General features: G+C 42.5%; 8 protein-coding genes across 8 annotated transcripts; 2 read left to right on the forward strand and 6 right to left on the reverse strand.

Moving 5' to 3' along the window:
* Positions 1 to 167: 167 nt before the first annotated feature.
* On the reverse strand, positions 168 to 1,452 carry LOC110188873 (acyl-coenzyme A thioesterase 13). The gene is made up of 3 exons (XM_020958787.2): positions 993 to 1,452; positions 636 to 835; positions 168 to 581 (listed from the first exon to the last, which is right to left on the reverse strand). Exons 1-3 carry the CDS (start codon positions 1,006 to 1,008, stop codon positions 222 to 224), a joined length of 576 nt encoding a protein of 191 aa, XP_020814446.1. The 5' UTR covers positions 1,009 to 1,452; the 3' UTR covers positions 168 to 221.
* LOC110188875 (acyl-coenzyme A thioesterase 13-like) lies at positions 998 to 1,659 on the reverse strand. The gene is made up of 2 exons (XM_020958789.2): positions 1,522 to 1,659; positions 998 to 1,458 (listed from the first exon to the last, which is right to left on the reverse strand). The coding sequence occupies exons 1-2, from the start codon at positions 1,609 to 1,611 to the stop codon at positions 1,117 to 1,119; spliced, it is 432 nt and encodes a 143-aa protein (XP_020814448.1). The 5' UTR covers positions 1,612 to 1,659; the 3' UTR covers positions 998 to 1,116.
* A 163-nt stretch (positions 1,660 to 1,822) lies between these two features.
* LOC110188874 (acyl-coenzyme A thioesterase 13-like) lies at positions 1,823 to 2,648 on the reverse strand. Its single transcript, XM_020958788.2, has 2 exons — positions 2,515 to 2,648; positions 1,823 to 2,269 (listed from the first exon to the last, which is right to left on the reverse strand). Exons 1-2 carry the CDS (start codon positions 2,599 to 2,601, stop codon positions 1,910 to 1,912), a joined length of 447 nt encoding a protein of 148 aa, XP_020814447.1. The 5' UTR covers positions 2,602 to 2,648; the 3' UTR covers positions 1,823 to 1,909.
* LOC110188871 (uncharacterized) lies at positions 2,405 to 5,261 on the forward strand. The gene is made up of 3 exons (XM_020958784.2): positions 2,405 to 2,694; positions 3,063 to 4,945; positions 5,081 to 5,261. The coding sequence occupies exons 1-3, from the start codon at positions 2,640 to 2,642 to the stop codon at positions 5,237 to 5,239; spliced, it is 2,097 nt and encodes a 698-aa protein (XP_020814443.2). The 5' UTR covers positions 2,405 to 2,639; the 3' UTR covers positions 5,240 to 5,261.
* On the reverse strand, positions 5,228 to 6,520 carry LOC110188872 (enkurin). Its single transcript, XM_020958786.2, has 2 exons — positions 6,253 to 6,520; positions 5,228 to 6,193 (listed from the first exon to the last, which is right to left on the reverse strand). Exons 1-2 carry the CDS (start codon positions 6,350 to 6,352, stop codon positions 5,376 to 5,378), a joined length of 918 nt encoding a protein of 305 aa, XP_020814445.1. The 5' UTR covers positions 6,353 to 6,520; the 3' UTR covers positions 5,228 to 5,375.
* Positions 6,521 to 6,614: 94 nt separating this feature from the next.
* dos (daughter of sevenless) lies at positions 6,615 to 13,879 on the reverse strand. The gene is made up of 7 exons (XM_020958783.2): positions 13,678 to 13,879; positions 9,777 to 10,101; positions 8,920 to 9,707; positions 8,691 to 8,802; positions 8,374 to 8,623; positions 7,701 to 8,316; positions 6,615 to 7,628 (listed from the first exon to the last, which is right to left on the reverse strand). Exons 1-7 carry the CDS (start codon positions 13,741 to 13,743, stop codon positions 7,122 to 7,124), a joined length of 2,664 nt encoding a protein of 887 aa, XP_020814442.2. The 5' UTR covers positions 13,744 to 13,879; the 3' UTR covers positions 6,615 to 7,121.
* On the forward strand, positions 11,644 to 12,444 carry LOC110188877 (protein Turandot X-like). Its single transcript, XM_020958791.2, has 2 exons — positions 11,644 to 11,875; positions 11,937 to 12,444. The coding sequence occupies exons 1-2, from the start codon at positions 11,853 to 11,855 to the stop codon at positions 12,298 to 12,300; spliced, it is 387 nt and encodes a 128-aa protein (XP_020814450.2). The 5' UTR covers positions 11,644 to 11,852; the 3' UTR covers positions 12,301 to 12,444.
* Positions 13,880 to 14,793: 914 nt separating the features above from the next.
* Positions 14,794 to 16,345, reverse strand: RpL8 (ribosomal protein L8). Its single transcript, XM_020958761.2, has 3 exons — positions 16,103 to 16,345; positions 15,747 to 15,886; positions 14,794 to 15,620 (listed from the first exon to the last, which is right to left on the reverse strand). The coding sequence occupies exons 2-3, from the start codon at positions 15,882 to 15,884 to the stop codon at positions 14,988 to 14,990; spliced, it is 771 nt and encodes a 256-aa protein (XP_020814420.1). The 5' UTR covers positions 15,885 to 15,886; positions 16,103 to 16,345; the 3' UTR covers positions 14,794 to 14,987.
* Between the last annotated feature and the right edge of the window lie 137 nt (positions 16,346 to 16,482).

Raw genomic sequence — 16,482 nt, forward strand, 5'->3', positions numbered from 1 at the left:
CAATCGTTGAGAATGGATTCCTTTGATTTTGATGTCTTTATCTTTGAGTGCGCTTTTTAGAAAAAGTCAACAGGAAAGGTCAACAAAGCTAAGGTAAATACCAACTGCATTAATAAAAGTTTATAAATTTAACAGACGAAATAATATCAAAGAATAAAGGCTTGAAATATATTCCATGGAAGCAAGAGCTATTTTAATTTGATAACAGTTTATGTTTTGATTTAGAAATCCAACTTTTTTTTATCAAACTGAATGTACTTGACCTGCCCCCCCTTGGCAATGACCCTTCCATCCGATTTCCGCCTGATAACCAGATCTAAATAGGCCATTTTATTTCCGGCCCTCACAGTTTTGGCTTCCACTTCAAGGACATCTCCTAGATTAGCTGGCGTTACATAGCTCACGCTCAAGTTAGCTGTTACACCGGGATGCTTTCCCTTGGAGATCATGGCATATGAGGTGACATTGTCTACAATGGTGCCCGTAAGACCGCCGTGCATTACTCCATCGCGATTTAGATGCTCCTTCTGCACCGTGAACTCTCCTAAGCAATGGCCATCGCCGCCTTCCGTCAATTTGATCTATGGGTTTTAAAGAATATAAGACTTATCTTAAAATCAAGCTTCAAAACATACCATTCTCAAAACCCGGTCGAAGCCTTGTTTACCGGTAGCGTAATCGGCCAAATTTTTTATATAATCAAGTCCCAATTTCTTAGTCGCCATTCTGCTGGATCTGGTTTTCCTAAACTTATCGCGATGAAATGACGAGTGTAACTGAGGCAACGATTTCCGAAGACGGTTACGATTTACCCTCACAATTACAGTGCTGCTATCTTCCAATGATTATTTAACAATCAAGAGGTGTGAAGATAATATATATTTTGTAAAAGGTAAAAAGTGTTTTTTTTTAAAAACTTCCTTGTTTGAAAAAAATAAAATATATAAACTGATATACTAAGGAAAAATCGTAAAAACAAAAAGGTAACGAACCGTTCTTCATTGGCATTCATACTTCTTTCGTTGATTTCTTAGTTTATTTAACTTTATCGAGAAAGTTGATTCCCATTTTCAACCAATTAAATTGGTGACTGCGCAGCCTCTTTATAACAATTTCCTATACAAAATTAACGTATTTGAGTTGAGAGCCCTTGGCTATTACCGAGTCGTCCTTCTTATCCTTCAGCGTGCAGTCTATGACGGCCAGGTTCTGGCCCGCCTTGACCAGATTTGCCTCTATGAATACATCGTCTCCCAATTTGGCACCCTTCAAGAAGTTCACGCTAATATCCACCGAAACGCCAGGATGACAGGGCTTGGACATTAAGGCATATGTGGTGATCATGTCCACCAAGGTCACTATGTAGCCGGTATGCAGTAAATTACTTGTGTTTACATGATCCTGGTCCACTTTCAGTTCGGCACAGCAGGATCCATCGCCGCCACCCAAGATCTTCACCTTGAAATGAATTAAAAAAGTTGACAGATTACTATATGACTTTAATTATATGGAAACTCTCACCTTGTTAAGCTGGTTTTCAAATCCCGTCGATTTGGTAATGATTTCGGTGATGTGTTTGGCAAATTCCAAGCCCTTTTTGCGAGTTCCCATAATTTTTTGATTGGATGTTAAGTCTCACTCCCTTAGCTGCTAGTGTTTATTCTGAAAAATAGAGTAAAAAGGTGAACAGCTATGACATAATATAATGTAATCTCCAGGAATCCTTAACTTACCAAAACTACATCCAGAATAACCCCAAAGATACGAATTTTATTAGTCCGAAACGATAATCAAGTTACAAAATATAAACAAACAACAGCTGTTTTCGAGAGCTTTCAAAGAACCAAAGAATCGATAGATCGATAGATTGATTAATTTATTTGTAAGATTTAAACAATGTTTAGAGGAATTAGAAATCCATCTTTTCCTTTTCGAAATCAACAAATTTAACTTGTCCACCATTAGCGATGATCCTTCCATCCGATTTCCGCCTAAGAACACAATCCAAATAGGCCAATTTTTTCCCTGCCCTTACAGTATTTGCTTCGACTTCAACGACTTCACCCGGCTTAGCTGGCGAAATATAATTCACATTTAGATTCACTGAGACCCCGGGATGCGAACCCTTGGACATCAGGGCATATGTGGTGACATTGTCCACAATGGTGGCCGTCAGACCACCGTGCAAAGTTCCACCCCGATTCAGATGCTCCTTCTCCACAGTGAACTCTCCGACCACACGACCATCACCGCCATCCGTGATTTTAATCTGAAAAGAATGAAGTTAAGGAATTTCACTATAGTTTAAAACCAAATGAAGCGACAAAATATTTAAAAATCAACGGTTTTTAAAATCCCCGAATAGCTCACGATAGAGATGAGAGTTTTAAGACCGCGCTCGGTTATCGATAACTGAGAAATGTTATGTAACACCATCACTGGCTCAGCCCCAGCTGTTACATGTGAATCGGCGACGGCGTCACTTGCAAATTTTGTATTTCTTTGTAATCTCACCATTTTTACGACCCGGTCGAAGCCCTGTGTGCCGGTAATGTACTGGGATACAATCTTCACGAAATCGCCAAACTTCTTGCTCGCCATACCACTGGACTTGGGATTCCTGAACTTTGCGCGACCAAATGATGAGTGTTACTGAGGCAGCGATTTCTGGCGGCAGCCAAGGCGTCGGTAAACGTGAGTGTGTGTGTGTTGTTATATTGGTGTGCGCGCAGACTGCCGATTATTGTGGGTTTTGTTGTGCTCGCTCTATTCGTACTGACAATAAAATACATCATTTTACGGACTTTACCTGTGATAATTAGCAGCTTTTTATAAATGATTTTAAATTACATACAAACAACAATATAATTCAAAGAATTCACATGTTTTGTATATAAAACTGATGGACATTATCTTCCCAGTAATTTATCTCGTTCTTTTCACTCTACTCTTTATGCCTTAATTAGTTTATTGCCATTTCTCATGTTCTTTGAATAAATTTAGGATTTCATTGTCTTTAAATATTATATTTAACCTAATTTCTCCTCTCTTCAATCCCCCAGCTAACCTACAATTCACAGTGCTCGCCCAGAGCGATGCTCGGCAGGATTCCACTGAGGACTTCCTAGCCAGTCATGCGGATGGAGACTTTATAGCCCTAATTGGTTCCAAATCGAGCGTGGTTACCTTGGAAATAACCGATAAAACCAGCTTTTCAGCTCCGTTTCCATATATTTTGGCGGATTTTGAGTTCAGCTCAGTGAAGCAGCGACCCCTCGATGTTTTGGCTAACCAAGTGAATCTGGAGGCCATATATGAAAGCTGTAATGTCCTAGAGGCGCAAGCTTTGACCCTGGAGCCAGTCTACACGGCAGTTTGCTCTGCGGCCGTGCCACCTGCGAAATTGAGAGCTGTAAAGAAGGCAAACGGATTGTTGCCAAATGGGAATCTATTACTAGCTTGGCTCAACACCCGTGGTGCAATGATCTTTATGAGCAAGCCCGCTGAGTACCCGGGCTGGAGTCTCATGGATAGCCTCAATGTGACCACCGTCCTGCGGGATTCCCTGCTGCCACCAATGAAGTCCTCAAAAATCAACAGCTTTGAAAAATTTCAGGCTTTTATGGATCGCGCTTGGATTACGATGTTTGCTTGGGTTTCCAGCCATAATGACAAACATGTCTTGGTCTTTGGAACCGCCAATGGGAGCTTGTGGTTGCTTAGCCTAAGCTCTGATGTGAAAACCCTTTGTGAACACAAAGTCTTGGAGACCAGCTTGGATCGCATTTGCTTTCTACATGTTTTCGAGGATCTCCTGCTTGTCGGTGATGTCAAAGGGATCATCCAACTCTACAGAGTTTCCACCTCGAATGAATCCTGTCTTGTACTGATAAAAGAATTGTGGAGCAAACCGGATCGCATGGGTCTGCAAAGGGGAGTGATAACCCGATGCCCCAAAAGAGGCTGCTACTACATAACTTGCTGCAAGGCCGCACATCTGCTTACCTGGTGCATGCAAATGTCCGAGAAGAGTGAAGAATGGCTAGAAACACGACTCTATGTTGGTGGAATGAAAATCTCCGGTCTCGCTGCCGTAAGGCACAATAGTTACGTTGTGGGAAACATAAGCAAACACTTGCATCGCATTCATATCAGCCACGAAAGCAACCAGCTTAATCTAACAAAGCAATCCATCCCCATGGATATGCTCGAAAACTTCGAGGTTTTGGATCTCAACAACAGTTTAAACGGCAACCTGCTGACCGTGTTCCTTACTCGCAACAAAGAGCACATGAACTCGCACTTGTGGCAACGAAATCAAATAGTTATGCAAGTGGGTAAGATACAGGATGAGGATACGGAAGAGGGTCTTGATCGGCTGGCTACCCAATTGAAGTTCAACGAGCCCATCAATCCATACACCGACTACTTGGCAGAGCTGCGCATGAAGATATTCTCCCAAAAGGAACTGCAAAGATATATCGACTTTAGTCCATTGGAAACCTTTCAATTTGTCGAGGATGCTACAGAATCGCAACTTTTAAAGCTACAAATTAAATATCATGTCCTGAGAGCCATTTCCCATCTGCACTCGAACCTCCTTGAATTGACGGAGCATGCTCGAAAGTTTTTGGACGAAATGGAACTGCTTTTGGCAATGCTAGCCACTACACACATCAGACTGAGACTTCAGTTCCTACGAACATCAAGTAAACTAACGCCATTCCAGGAGGAGGCGGCTAAAAGCATGTTTAACGAGGCTCACTGTCTAATTAGCAAACTTAAGTCTGACTTTCATGAGAAGCATCCTCTAAAGACCACCACAAATGTGTTTGTAGAACAGATAAGCACACATTTGGAGATATTGCATTTAAAGCTGGGTGGTAATTCTCCTAATCAAGAGTCAGGAATGCCTGGACTACGCTGTTGTGTGTCCTATGCAGAGGTAAGTAATAGAAATATGATAATATAATAAAATAGTATAAACATTTCTAAATTTAATATATGTATATATTTAGAGATGGATAAATCGTTATTTAAAAGCTTAAAATATTCAAGAGAGAAACTCTTTTCTTTCCAGATCTCCCCTAGCTTGGAGCGTCGCTACTGTACCCTCTGTGATCGTCAGATCCTAATGGAGCTGGAGAACCTCCAGGAGCTGTACGAGCACAAAGACAGCCAGCAAATAATCTGCCCCTTTTGTCATGGCAGCTTCACGGAGGAGCTCTTAAATGCATAAACGTTACAATTTATTTTCAACCTTAAAGTACAAATGGGATTGTGTGTGTGTGTCCGCCTCTAAGAGCAGAGCGGATAAATCGAAAAGGAAAACCCACTCGGCTACCAGACACCGACACACACGATAAGAATTGGATTTAATACTCGGAAACATAGATGATGGGCGTTGTTTCAATCAAAAGGATATCCTGTTCCACTTGACGCAAATCGGTCTCCAACTTGCTTTTGCGCAATCGCTTGGCCTGACTGTCGATGAGCAGCGACATGGACTGATACTGTTTGGTCATCTCGGTGAGGCTCGATCGCAGCCCCTCAAGGATCTCGTTGCGTTCGGGCTTGTCCATCACCCGCATGCCGGGCATTTCCGGCGGACCGTCGACCATGGTAAGTGAAGTCCTTGTAAAACCCTTAATGCCACGACACAACTCCAGCAGACGTGCCTGCTCCTTGGCACACACGGCATTCGCTTCGGCCAGCATCTTCTTGGTTCTCTTGAGGTAAATCGGCACTTTACCGAAATCCTTTCGACTAATGTGCTGCGGCACCAGGCCTGAGCTGAGTAGATTGTGACGCGTTCCCACTGGTGTGTCAATGTAGCGAGGAGGCTGCGGCGAAATGGTGACCTTTCCTGCAGCTTCCTTGTTGCGCTTGATGAAATTGGGAGCAATCTTTACCTTACCGGCACTACCCGCCGGCGGTAGTGGCGGCATCGGTATAGGCTTTGGACACTTGTGAGTGTTCTCCCGTCGCCACTTGACACCCTGATTTTTGCGAAGAAAAGCGTTGGGTGGATTAATGGGGGTGTGGGCATAGCCCATAGTGCGATGCAGCGATTTCTTGGCCTCGGTCAATATGCGAGTGCCATCGCTTTGCAGGATAACTGATAGCTTCTGGTCCTCATCATTCAAGCGTTCGCGAAGTTTCCTCGCATACTTGGCGGCCTTCTCAACAGTGGCTGTGGGGCAGGCGGAGAATTATTTTAGTATATTCCCCCCTTAAGCCTTGGTAACTTACGATTTTTGTAATTATAAATGGATGCCTTAGGCCCCGAGGCAAATTCCTGCTCACAGTCGAGAATGTTCTCATCGTGATGGGTGATGTAGACCAGAGACATGCTTATGCAAATAATATAAGGTTGAAAGTAAGTAACTCTAAAGCGTATACTAGGTTTACCGACTATTCGTATAATAATGACAGGTTTGTTTGGCGTGTAGCTGTGCGTTGTCAGGTGTTTCTGGGTTGACTTTGATTGATTCAACACCAAACAATGGTTGCTAGCACTACATCCCAGAGCTAGGAAATAACAGTGATCAAAATAGATCCGATAAAAAACATTATTTTAAACAGAGTTACAGTTCTTAACGAATTAGACAGGATTTGGTATTATTATTGTATATATATATTTCTTTAAAGCACAATATCAAGCTACAGCTTGCGTTGTCGCACACATGTGTTACATTTATGAATTGTAAATAATTTGTTACCATATAAAATTCGTGTATATAATATATAAATATTTTGCTTGCGTGGTTGCATTTGTAAAATTAGCACTAAGATCGCTTTGTTTGTCATGGTTACATCGTTATTTTGATTCAGAAGCTTAACAATAAATATGTGGAAGTGTTGGAAGCACGATTTAAATATGAATCGACGAACGACACAGATTCTGGTGAGGATGCAGATACAGATTGAAAGATAAAAGACTTACGAACTAGATATGTGTGAGTGTGAATAATGGTCTGTGAATTCGACGATCGGAATTTGCACTGTTTTTCATATAATTTTTTTATGTATAGGCACTACTAATGGATCCGCAGCAACGTGGTCGGTCTCCTTGGTTATTGCACGTTGTCAAGTTGTATGGGCTGTGGGTAGGAGGGGAATTACTTTCCACTCTCGGTGCTCTCCTTGTTCCGCTCCTCGCGTATCCGCTTAAATGCCTCCGTCTTGAGAAAGTCCACCGAATTGTATACAACACTGCTGGGCTTTGGACCCCTGGCTCCCGCAGCGTCTCCGCCTTGAGAATACAGATTGCCAACATTCATGCTGGAACTGTTCAGCGGCGGCTTGTTGGTTACATCCAGCTCTAAGTACTGCAGCTTGTGCTCTGCTGGTGCCTGTTGTTGCTTTGTCGCCGCCGTGGCTCCTCCCGAGCTCGACATGGCAGCGACTGCAGAGACGGTGCGCTGATGTTGCACAGACATGCTGCCAGGACTATTGGGATGATGATGATGTTGCTGACGATGCTGCTGCCGCGGCAGGGTGCGCGTCTCATGGAAATAGGCTGCCGCCGCTGGCGAATGAACATCCGTTTCATGTGGCAACACCATAGAAAGCGGGGCTCCCGAGGAGCGACGCGTTGCCGGTGACATGGTAGCCGACGTTCCCAGCTTAAAAGTAGATGATAAAAAGTTTTGTTTTAAACAATTTCAAGAATTTAGGTCTTGAATATAGCTTCTCACCTTATAGGCATTTGGCTTGCACTTTCGATCCACACTGGGCGGTCCTACTATAGCCTGCTGCTGTTGCTGCTGTAAATGAGCAGCTCCTAGCTTGCTGGTTAAATGCTCCACACCCACAGGCGGCTTGGCTGGGAACTCCTCTGGCGGCTTATCCTCCAAAGCCGGCGTCCCGGACACCACCTTGGGCTTTAGCTTGCGATTAACTGGCGGACAGTCTGCTTGCTCCATGAAATCGTAACGAAATACATTTCCCTCCATCTTTGTGGGCGCCGCATTTGTATAGCAGTGAGGTCGTGGCAGTGTTCGAGCCGAACTGGTGGTGGGCGATGCAACCGGAATCTGACCGGGATTCGACGCCGTCGCAGTGGCTGTCAAAGCGGCAGCCGTCGCGGCCATGAGATTCGGTGTCGATGCAGCAATGGGATTGCTGTTGTGCGGACTGGTTACCACCACCGGTCGCTCGCCCAGCAACTGGTTGACATTGTAGTAGGGCAGCTGATGGGAGCGTGGAATGTCATAGCTCTCCTCGATAAAAGCCGAAATGGCATTGCGCTGTGCCACAATGGCCGGTGACGTGTTTTCTGTGTCAGAAAGCTGCGGCAGATCACGAGGAATCCTTAAAGTATATATTATTAACACAAATTACTTTAATGTTTCATGTGTTTCCACTCACTTTTCATTCTCCTTAAAGTCCAATATGAGATTATTCTTGTTCTTCAGCACCTTGGCCAGTTTCTCAAGCGTTCGATGGTCCCCACCTGCGACGGATGCCGCTGCTGCTTCTGCCGCCTGCTTGGAATTCAACTTTTCAACAGGTTGTGCCACCCCGCCGCCTTCCTCTGGCATTTTAGAGAAACGTTGCGAGTAGGTCAGCACAAAGCTTTCGTTCTCAATCGAACTATCCGAGGGTCTGGTGCTGCGATCTGCAATAAATACCATGTTATTATTTCAATTTTTTGTATGAGTGGGTGGGTATTTCTAACAACTTACCCACATTCTCGCGGAGTGGCAAAGGATGTGCCCACTCATCGTCATCCGTAAAAACACTCTCCGAATCGGAGTCCGAGCGTTGTTTACTAGCATTGGCATTGGCCAATTGTTGCTGAAAGAGATACAGAGAACAATGATAGCTTAGGTTCTTCTTTGGCATAGTTCCAATATCATCAAATAGCGTTATCATTCAGTTTAATATTGAATTTAACATTTAACTAAAACTTACCAGACTCAAATTGGTAATCTTCGGTGAGTAGGACTGATCATTGGTCAGATTCAGACCAATATTGTTATGACTACGCGGCGTATCGTAGAACTTTGGGTCCAAGTTATTCAACGGCGTTGTTGGATTGTTTGGTATGGCCACTTCTCCTGCTCCCGCTCCTGCTGCGGGTCCCACTCCACCGGGCAGCCCAGTGCCCGGCAGATAGCGTGGACTGCCCGAGAAACACTCGCTAATGGGTATATACGGTCCGGAGGCGGTACTCAGGGCGGGCGATGCCTGCACACTGCATTGCTGAGCGGCTGCCTCAGCCAATGTTTGTTGGGTGAGCACCAGATGCTCCGGTAACTTTCGTACCACACCATTGGCGCTGACCGCCAGACGTGCCTGCTGCTGTTGCTGTTGCTCGGCGGCTGCAGCTGCTGCCTGTGCCTGGATCAATGCACTGTGATTTAAATACAGAGCCGTGGCCGGCGATGGCGGCGGCTGCTGCTGGGCAGCCGAGAGCAGATCCTGCTGATCAAAGTTGCCATCGCAAAGCATCGACTCGCGATTACTATACTCGGTATTGACATACACCGAATCCGAGTTATTGTTACCGGCGTTCAGGGGTAGCGGCTGCTGTTCAATGACCGCCGGCCGTCGAAGTTGTGTGGTAGAACCACCTCCAGCACCAGAGCCGGCTGTCCCTTGTGTGGTACCAGCGGAGGAGTGTAACGATGTGGTGGTTGTATTCTGAGTGGAGTTGCTCAGTCCGCCACTGGAGCTTGTGTGCTGGGTGCGGTTTTCATCTGTGGAATGGGATTAGAAATAGATTTAAGGAACTCGAGTAGGCCTTTCTTTAAACGCATCCCACTCACCTGTACCCACAGCGCCCAATGGCAGCTCATTTGATTGTTTGGTGTCATGCAGGTGGCACACCTGGCAGATGCAGTTAACCCAGTCACGCATGTCCGCCTCCGTCTCTGCAGCCAGGTAATAGGTGCGCTTGGGCGTCTTAATGTCGAACATGTACTGGAACTTTTGCTTGCGATTCTCCAGCCGCAGGCCGCAGTCCACCTGCTCGCATTGATCCAGATCGATGACGCCCTTCAGCTTGCGGCAGTTGTGGTCGGTGTAGTATTCGAGGCAGAACTGCTCGGGTATCTCACCCTGCTTCAGCGTGAACCAGCGACGACGCCAGCGCTGTAATGGAAAAACAAGGAATAGAATTGAAACATAACAGCTTTGGTTTTATTTGTACTTTTGTAACTTATACTAAATTCCACAAAAATAGGAATCCCCGCTTTAAACTCTTCAACTAAAGATAACATAAAACAATATCCAAGACAAAGTTTATAAGTCATACTGGAGAACAGTATCGTATTCTTATCATTGGAGCTCAAATGAAAAGTATCTTGGATAAGAAACCCTACGAAAAACCTTTATTGTTTAGTGATTATATTTATAATTTAAGGCAGGCTTAAATGTTTAAATTTAATTCCTAAACTTCCACTGTTATTCGACCTTACTCAGACCCATATCAATAAAACAAACATAACTCACACTACTTTTTGTGATTACAGCCTTCTGAGGACGATGATACCTACATTGAAACGAGGGTGTAACGATGAACTCTGGATCGAAGGTTATATGAAAGGGTGCAGCAGCCCACTATACCACTTCGACGACTGACTACACTATACTATATACGCTATATCAAAATCCAACGCCAGTGGTGAGTAAGCGTGTGATGAAGCGGCGACTGCAACGTTCGCTGCTGCTTTTCCGCGAATCATATTTTGCATTGACATTTTCTTGGGTAATCGCCGGCCATACACACACCCAGTGTGTGTGTGTGTCTGTGTTTACAAGCACACCTATCTACACCCACGTCGTCATCACCATCAGAATTGATTGCTAAAACAGCTGAGAAAAGTGGAGTGGTCAATGGGTTTGAGACCCATCTAGCAACAGAAACTCCGATGGATTCTTTTTTGTTCGTCTGCAGAATTTCACGGCTAATTGAATTATAAACAATAAACATAATGCCGCACACAAGCCAGAAATTGGCACCCCGAGGCGATGGAAATACGCAGATAATTTTCTTGAGGCATCATTATTACGGTTTGCTTACACAGTGAAGCTCAAAATATTAGCCACGTAAAATTATAAAAGAAATAAACTATCTGAATGATTTATTATTCAGAAAGTGTTGAGCTTTTGAAGAACCACTGTAAAAATATAAATATATATTAAAACAATATACAGAGTTCAATAATAGAAAGCAGGAAACCATTCGAATTTTAAGATCACAATCAAGATTACAAATATTAAAACAATTCTTAGAATGTAAACATTTGCATATAAATAGTGCTGATTATTAAAGAACTATCTCTGACCCCAAAACTAAAATACTTAAATGCGTAATTGAGTGGGCCAGGCTCCTATAATAAATTCGATTTTCTTTGTAAATTAATTAATATAGCAATGCTAATTGTACAATGAATACAATTTATTTAAATAAACATCAACAAACATAAACAAGTTTTGGTCTGTAATTTAATTAAAAGAGCTATTAAATATTGGGAATGCTTGAATATGTAATTCATTAGTTAAAAGTCTAAGGAAAATATTTTCCTGTTAACTGCCATAGAATATAATATATTTAAATTGTAGTAGTATTTAATAATAGAAAGTTAAAATTGCGTTTAGGTTCAAAGTAACCAAGTTCATGGATCATTTGGACATAAAAAAAAAGAAACAAATTAAATGTAAGTTCCTAGAAATCAGATTCGCATTAAAGAATCTAAATTGACTTAAAAATCGACAGCTGTAAAATTTTTAGAATTCCATGGAATAAACCCCTGATAAGAATCTGAAAGTTCCTATAAAATGGGAGGGAAGATCCACAGTTAGATTCGACTTTAAATCAAATCGAGAACTTTAGCCACAAGATGAATCCTACAATTTTCTTGAGGTAAGTTTAGAATTATTAATAAGGGCATTGTATCTCAATGGCTTTTATTATTCCTTGACAGCTGCCTGGTGGTCATCATCGGTAGCCTTGCGTGCACTGCCAGCGCTCAAGGTGACCAGGAAACCCAATTTGAATACACACGATTGAAGAATATTTTTGGAAATGATGCGACTCACCGCGTGACCAAGCTTAGGCATATCCCTGAGCTAATGGATTTCTATGAGAAGCACCCCGATCGGTTCCAAATGACCCAAGCGGAGCGACAATCAGCCGATGAAGCATTAATGCAGTACAAGGAGATCAATCAACGAAGTGAGGGGGGTTTGTCTCCTCAAGGAGGTTTCTTTGGTAAATTTCTTTCTCTAGTTCTTACTGTTTTCGTCCCAACATTACAAAAGGCGATAGAACCTGAGCACTTAATTTAGATTGCTTTTCTATAGTCCACTACTGAAACGTATGAGTTTAAATTGATTTCAATGATAATGATATTCTGAAAAGTGTTGTTTCGCATTTATATAATCAATTTAAAATCAATAATAAAAAAATATTGAAATATTTAACATTAAATTTTATAATGTTTACTTTTAATTATGTAAAAAATGAAGGGGATGACCCTCCTCTCGCCATAATTTAGCAGTTTATGGCAAAACAAAAGACAATAAGGTTTTCTGAAATTATTCCAAAAACATTTCTGGAAATTATACATAATTCGTGACACGACTTTACTCACAACACAAGCGCATCTCTAGTAACAAGAACAAAAACAAGGAGATGGTAAGACAAGTGCGTCATTGTTTTTCGGTTGCCGTTGTTGCTTTATTTTGATTTTTTTTTGTGCCCGATGCACACATAAAAGCAAACAGCAAATGCAGCACATAAACATGCACATAGCAGCATGGATTCTCATTCCCTTTGTGCTGTCTTTCTACTCAAAAAAAAAAAAACAGTGGGGAGAGAATACGGGGAAAATAAATTTGATTAAACGCAACAGTTGGCGGTAATTTAATACACGAGCGGCTGGAGGATGAGTGGAGGGGGGAGGGAGGGCAGGCGGACCAGCTCCCTCAAGTAAACATTAAACGAAAAATTAATTAAGCGTAAATTTAGACCAGCGCCAAAACACGTTCCCACGCCATAAGCAAACATAAACAACACACACCAGAACGGGCAAGTACCTAACACACACACACACACACACACGCGCGCTGAACGAAGCAGAGTCGAAAGGGGAGAGCACAGAGCCAAAGAGAGGGAGGAAGCCATCGTAAATTCATTCACATTTTGCAATTATCGATGCCACTGCTTCTATTCGCTTCGCCTCTCTGCGGTTTTAGCTTGTTTGCATTCCAATCAACTATCATGATCCCCTCCTCGGCTTAAAAATGAATTAAATTTTATATGACAAAATCAGCCACGGCAAACAAACGCACACACACGCACATTCGGGGCAGGCACCCACCAATACAGGCGCAGCGTAATTGTAAAAAAAAAAAAAATGCCACTGCGATTATCCATCGTTCCGTTTATTTGTCTTCTTCGTGACTCAGTCGCCGATATGGACTTTGGAAAATCAACAACACTGCCAACTATGCCGAGATTGCGAAAATCTCTTCCGGCCTTTGGTTTACCGTTAACCTTTGCGGTTTTCACATTTCACTGATCACTCGGAGGAATTTCCTCATTTCGATCCAAGCTCGGTTCTCTCCCTCTCTCTTTCTCTCTCCTCAAAAGGGAGAAAATGGTTTTCACTTGCAGCACATTATCTCAATTTTTCGGGGGATTTTCACTGTTGTTCAACTTACTGCTCGCCAAATTCGCTTAGTGGGCGGCGACTTAATCAGCCAGCCCTCGTAGAAAGTGCGATCCATTATCGTGTACTTAACGAGAAATTAAAGAATTCGATTTGTTTCACTCCGCGCACACACCAACAACGTTTAGACTGACCGTGGCCGGATTTTGACGGAAATGCCAGTCAGTGTGACCGTGCGTCTAAAATGGAAATATACTGATTACTGGAGTCGGTTCATGCTAAATTCGGTTAAAATATTTAATTTAATGGATAAATTAATTATTCAAAGAATAAATAATGCTTTAAAAATAAAATATATATTTATTTTTATCTAAACAATAAATTCGTTAAGATTTCAAACATTTCTATGCCAATTTATCTGAAGAGAAAACGTAGAACAGATACAAGTGAAACAATTAAATTGAAATTTTTCTGTAAATAAACCCTTTTAAAATTCGAAATTATGGTGGAACCCTTAAAAAAATGTGTATTTTTATTGTGTATGTTTAATATTCTTCTTTTTTTGTTTATAATATTTCTCTTTTGACACTGACCAAAAAATGACCTTTTTGTATATTGACATTTCAGTGAGATTTTTTTCGAACGTTTTTATTATTAATTATTTTATAATAAATACGTAAAAAACTTGTTTAAACCAAATCAGAATAATTTTCTAGGTTTAATTTAGTGTAAAATTCATTTTTTTATATATATATTTTGTTTGGCGTAAAGCCATTCTACAAAAGAAAATATAATAAATAATAATAAAAAGTTCCTAAATACAAAACAATTTGATCTAAAATTTAAAAAAACAACCTGAAAAATAGGATAACTTTATATTTTGTATATTATTACAAAACTACCCAGTCGAAGGCCTCGTAGCTAGCACTACAATCTTCCATGTAATAGTTTTGTAAAGTTTACTATTAAATAATAAATAAATAGAAAAAATTTAAATTGGGAGCTCAACAAGATCCATAAACAAGAACTATTCGAAGAACTTGACTTTGTTTATCCGTTCACAGGGCAAAGATAAACTAGGCGCCGATTGTGAGCCTTTGCATACACAGGTATAGGCATACAGATCTATTAAATACCGTTATAATTAACATTCAAGACAAATACAAAGTTTATTTTTTTTTTTACAAATAAGTTTTATTCCGCCGTGTCAAGTGTATGCCAACAACATACAGATTTTCCATATAGAATAGCATTCTCTCCAGCAGCGCTGCTGCACACAACAGCACCACTACTAGCGCCACCGGCGCCACGATCTCAGGCGAAACCTGCTGCTCCTGCACGCCGGACTGCCGCAACCAGTGCTTATTTGTCCTTGCTGTCGCCCTTGCCACCACGGATCCTACCGGTACGACGGGCAGCGATGAGACCGACCTTGCGACCGGCAGAGGTGCCTCGCTTGACGGTGGACGCCTTACCAATATGTTGATGGTTACCACCACCGTGGGGATGCTCCACAGGGTTCATGGCCACACCACGCACCTTAGGCCAGCTGTTGCGCTTCACCTTGTACTTGTGGTAGGCACGACCGGCCTTCAGGATGGGCTTGTCGATACGACCGCCGCCGGCAACGATGCCGACCATGGCGCGGTTGGCCGAGGGCACAACCTTCTTGGCGCCGGAGGGCAGCTTGACACGGGTCTTCTTGGTGTCCGGATTGTGGGCAATCACGGTGGCATAGTTTCCACCAGTACGGGCCAATCGGCCGCGATCGCCGGTCTTCTCCTCCAGGTTGCAGATAATGGTACCCTCAGGCATCTGGCTCAAAGGCATCACATTTCCGATCTGCAGGGTAGCCTTGCGACCGCAGTACACGAACTGGCCGGTATGCATGCCCTCGGGGGCGATGAACAGCTCCTTGCGGATCTTGTAGCGGTAGGGATCACGGAAGTGGACGACGGCCAGAGGAGCGCCACGGCCAGGATCGTGGACGATGTCCTAGAACAAAATTAAAATTAAAGATGTGATATTTGGTAATAAATAAACATCTTTCGCTGTTTATTTCAGGTTACATGCTTCCGTTTGTATGCGCCCCGTGCAGTTGAGGCAACTTCAACAACTCACCTTGACAACGCCGCGAATGTAGCCAGAACGCTCGGCGAAGTCCAGGGAACGCAGCTTGGCGGCTCCCTTGCGCTTCTTCACGTGCGCCTTGAACACGGAACCAGCGCCCTTACGCTGTGCACGAATAACGCGACCCATTGCTGCAAAACAATTGAATCACAATTAATATCCAAGTCGTCCAGTTAAAAGTCGGCATTTAACGCCCGTCCATCGCAAAAGGCAACGAAATATTGGGTGCATCTGCTTTCGCAAGTCATTCCCTTCTCGCTTTGTGTATAATTTCGTTTGGATGATGCGATAAACATTGTTAAATTGCGCGATTAATATTTTTTTCCACGAGCGGATGCGAGACGTACCAAATTTCGGGTGGAAAAGAAAAGAAAGAGAGGGGAATAGAGCTGTCAAAACACCGATGGAGCTATCGATAACGCAATAGTTTGGCTCTGTATCGATTGGTTTTAAACTATCGCGATAACAGTAATTAGGCCACAAATTTTAGATATATAAAAAAATCTATGTAAATTTATTGGTCTATGTCGGTATCAAAGAAAAATTTAATTTTTTGATTGTACTTAAAGCAATATTAGATTTCTTAGTTCAACTATCGATAGTTTTTGACAGCTCTAAGTAGTCTCGATTAAAAACATAATACATAAAAAATAAAGTGGCAACGCCAGTTCAAAAGCTTTAATAATAGAGGTGTAAAGACATCTATGAATGAGATACTTAGGTGGTC

This window comes from Drosophila serrata, unplaced genomic scaffold (genome assembly GCF_035046125.1).
Source record: "Drosophila serrata isolate PLE 108 unplaced genomic scaffold, ASM3504612v1 contig_217, whole genome shotgun sequence".
NCBI lineage: Eukaryota > Metazoa > Arthropoda > Insecta > Diptera > Drosophilidae > Drosophila > Drosophila serrata.

Excerpts from the sequence above, each read along its gene's own strand:
- LOC110188871 (XM_020958784.2), top strand. The coding sequence starts at position 2,640 with ATGATGAGTGTTACTGAGGCAGCGATTTCTGGCGGCAGCCAAGGCGTC. Across the intron at positions 2,695-3,062 it reads CAGCCAAGGCGTCGGTAAAC|CTAACCTACAATTCACAGTG; the intron begins GTGAGTGTGTGT and ends TCAATCCCCCAG. Across the intron at positions 4,946-5,080 it reads GTTGTGTGTCCTATGCAGAG|ATCTCCCCTAGCTTGGAGCG; the intron begins GTAAGTAATAGA and ends TTTTCTTTCCAG.
- LOC110188872 (XM_020958786.2), bottom strand. The coding sequence starts at position 6,352 with ATGTCTCTGGTCTACATCACCCATCACGATGAGAACATTCTCGACTGT. Across the intron at positions 6,194-6,252 it reads CATTTATAATTACAAAAATC|CCACTGTTGAGAAGGCCGCC; the intron begins GTAAGTTACCAA and ends CCTGCCCCACAG.
- LOC110188875 (XM_020958789.2), bottom strand. The coding sequence starts at position 1,611 with ATGGGAACTCGCAAAAAGGGCTTGGAATTTGCCAAACACATCACCGAA. Across the intron at positions 1,459-1,521 it reads TTGAAAACCAGCTTAACAAG|GTGAAGATCTTGGGTGGCGG; the intron begins GTGAGAGTTTCC and ends ATTCATTTCAAG.
- LOC110188874 (XM_020958788.2), bottom strand. The coding sequence starts at position 2,601 with ATGGCGAGCAAGAAGTTTGGCGATTTCGTGAAGATTGTATCCCAGTAC. Across the intron at positions 2,270-2,514 it reads TCGACCGGGTCGTAAAAATG|ATTAAAATCACGGATGGCGG; the intron begins GTGAGATTACAA and ends CATTCTTTTCAG.
- RpL8 (XM_020958761.2), bottom strand. The coding sequence starts at position 15,884 with ATGGGTCGCGTTATTCGTGCACAGCGTAAGGGCGCTGGTTCCGTGTTC. Across the intron at positions 15,621-15,746 it reads ACATTCGCGGCGTTGTCAAG|GACATCGTCCACGATCCTGG; the intron begins GTGAGTTGTTGA and ends ATTTTGTTCTAG.
- LOC110188877 (XM_020958791.2), top strand. The coding sequence starts at position 11,853 with ATGAATCCTACAATTTTCTTGAG. Across the intron at positions 11,876-11,936 it reads AATCCTACAATTTTCTTGAG|CTGCCTGGTGGTCATCATCG; the intron begins GTAAGTTTAGAA and ends ATTCCTTGACAG.
- dos (XM_020958783.2), bottom strand. The coding sequence starts at position 13,743 with ATGGATCGCACTTTCTACGAGGGCTGGCTGATTAAGTCGCCGCCCACT. Across the intron at positions 8,803-8,919 it reads AGATTACCAATTTGAGTCTG|CAACAATTGGCCAATGCCAA; the intron begins GTAAGTTTTAGT and ends TATCTCTTTCAG. Across the intron at positions 7,629-7,700 it reads GCAAGCCAAATGCCTATAAG|CTGGGAACGTCGGCTACCAT; the intron begins GTGAGAAGCTAT and ends TCTACTTTTAAG.
- LOC110188873 (XM_020958787.2), bottom strand. Across the intron at positions 582-635 it reads TCGACCGGGTTTTGAGAATG|ATCAAATTGACGGAAGGCGG; the intron begins GTATGTTTTGAA and ends TAAAACCCATAG.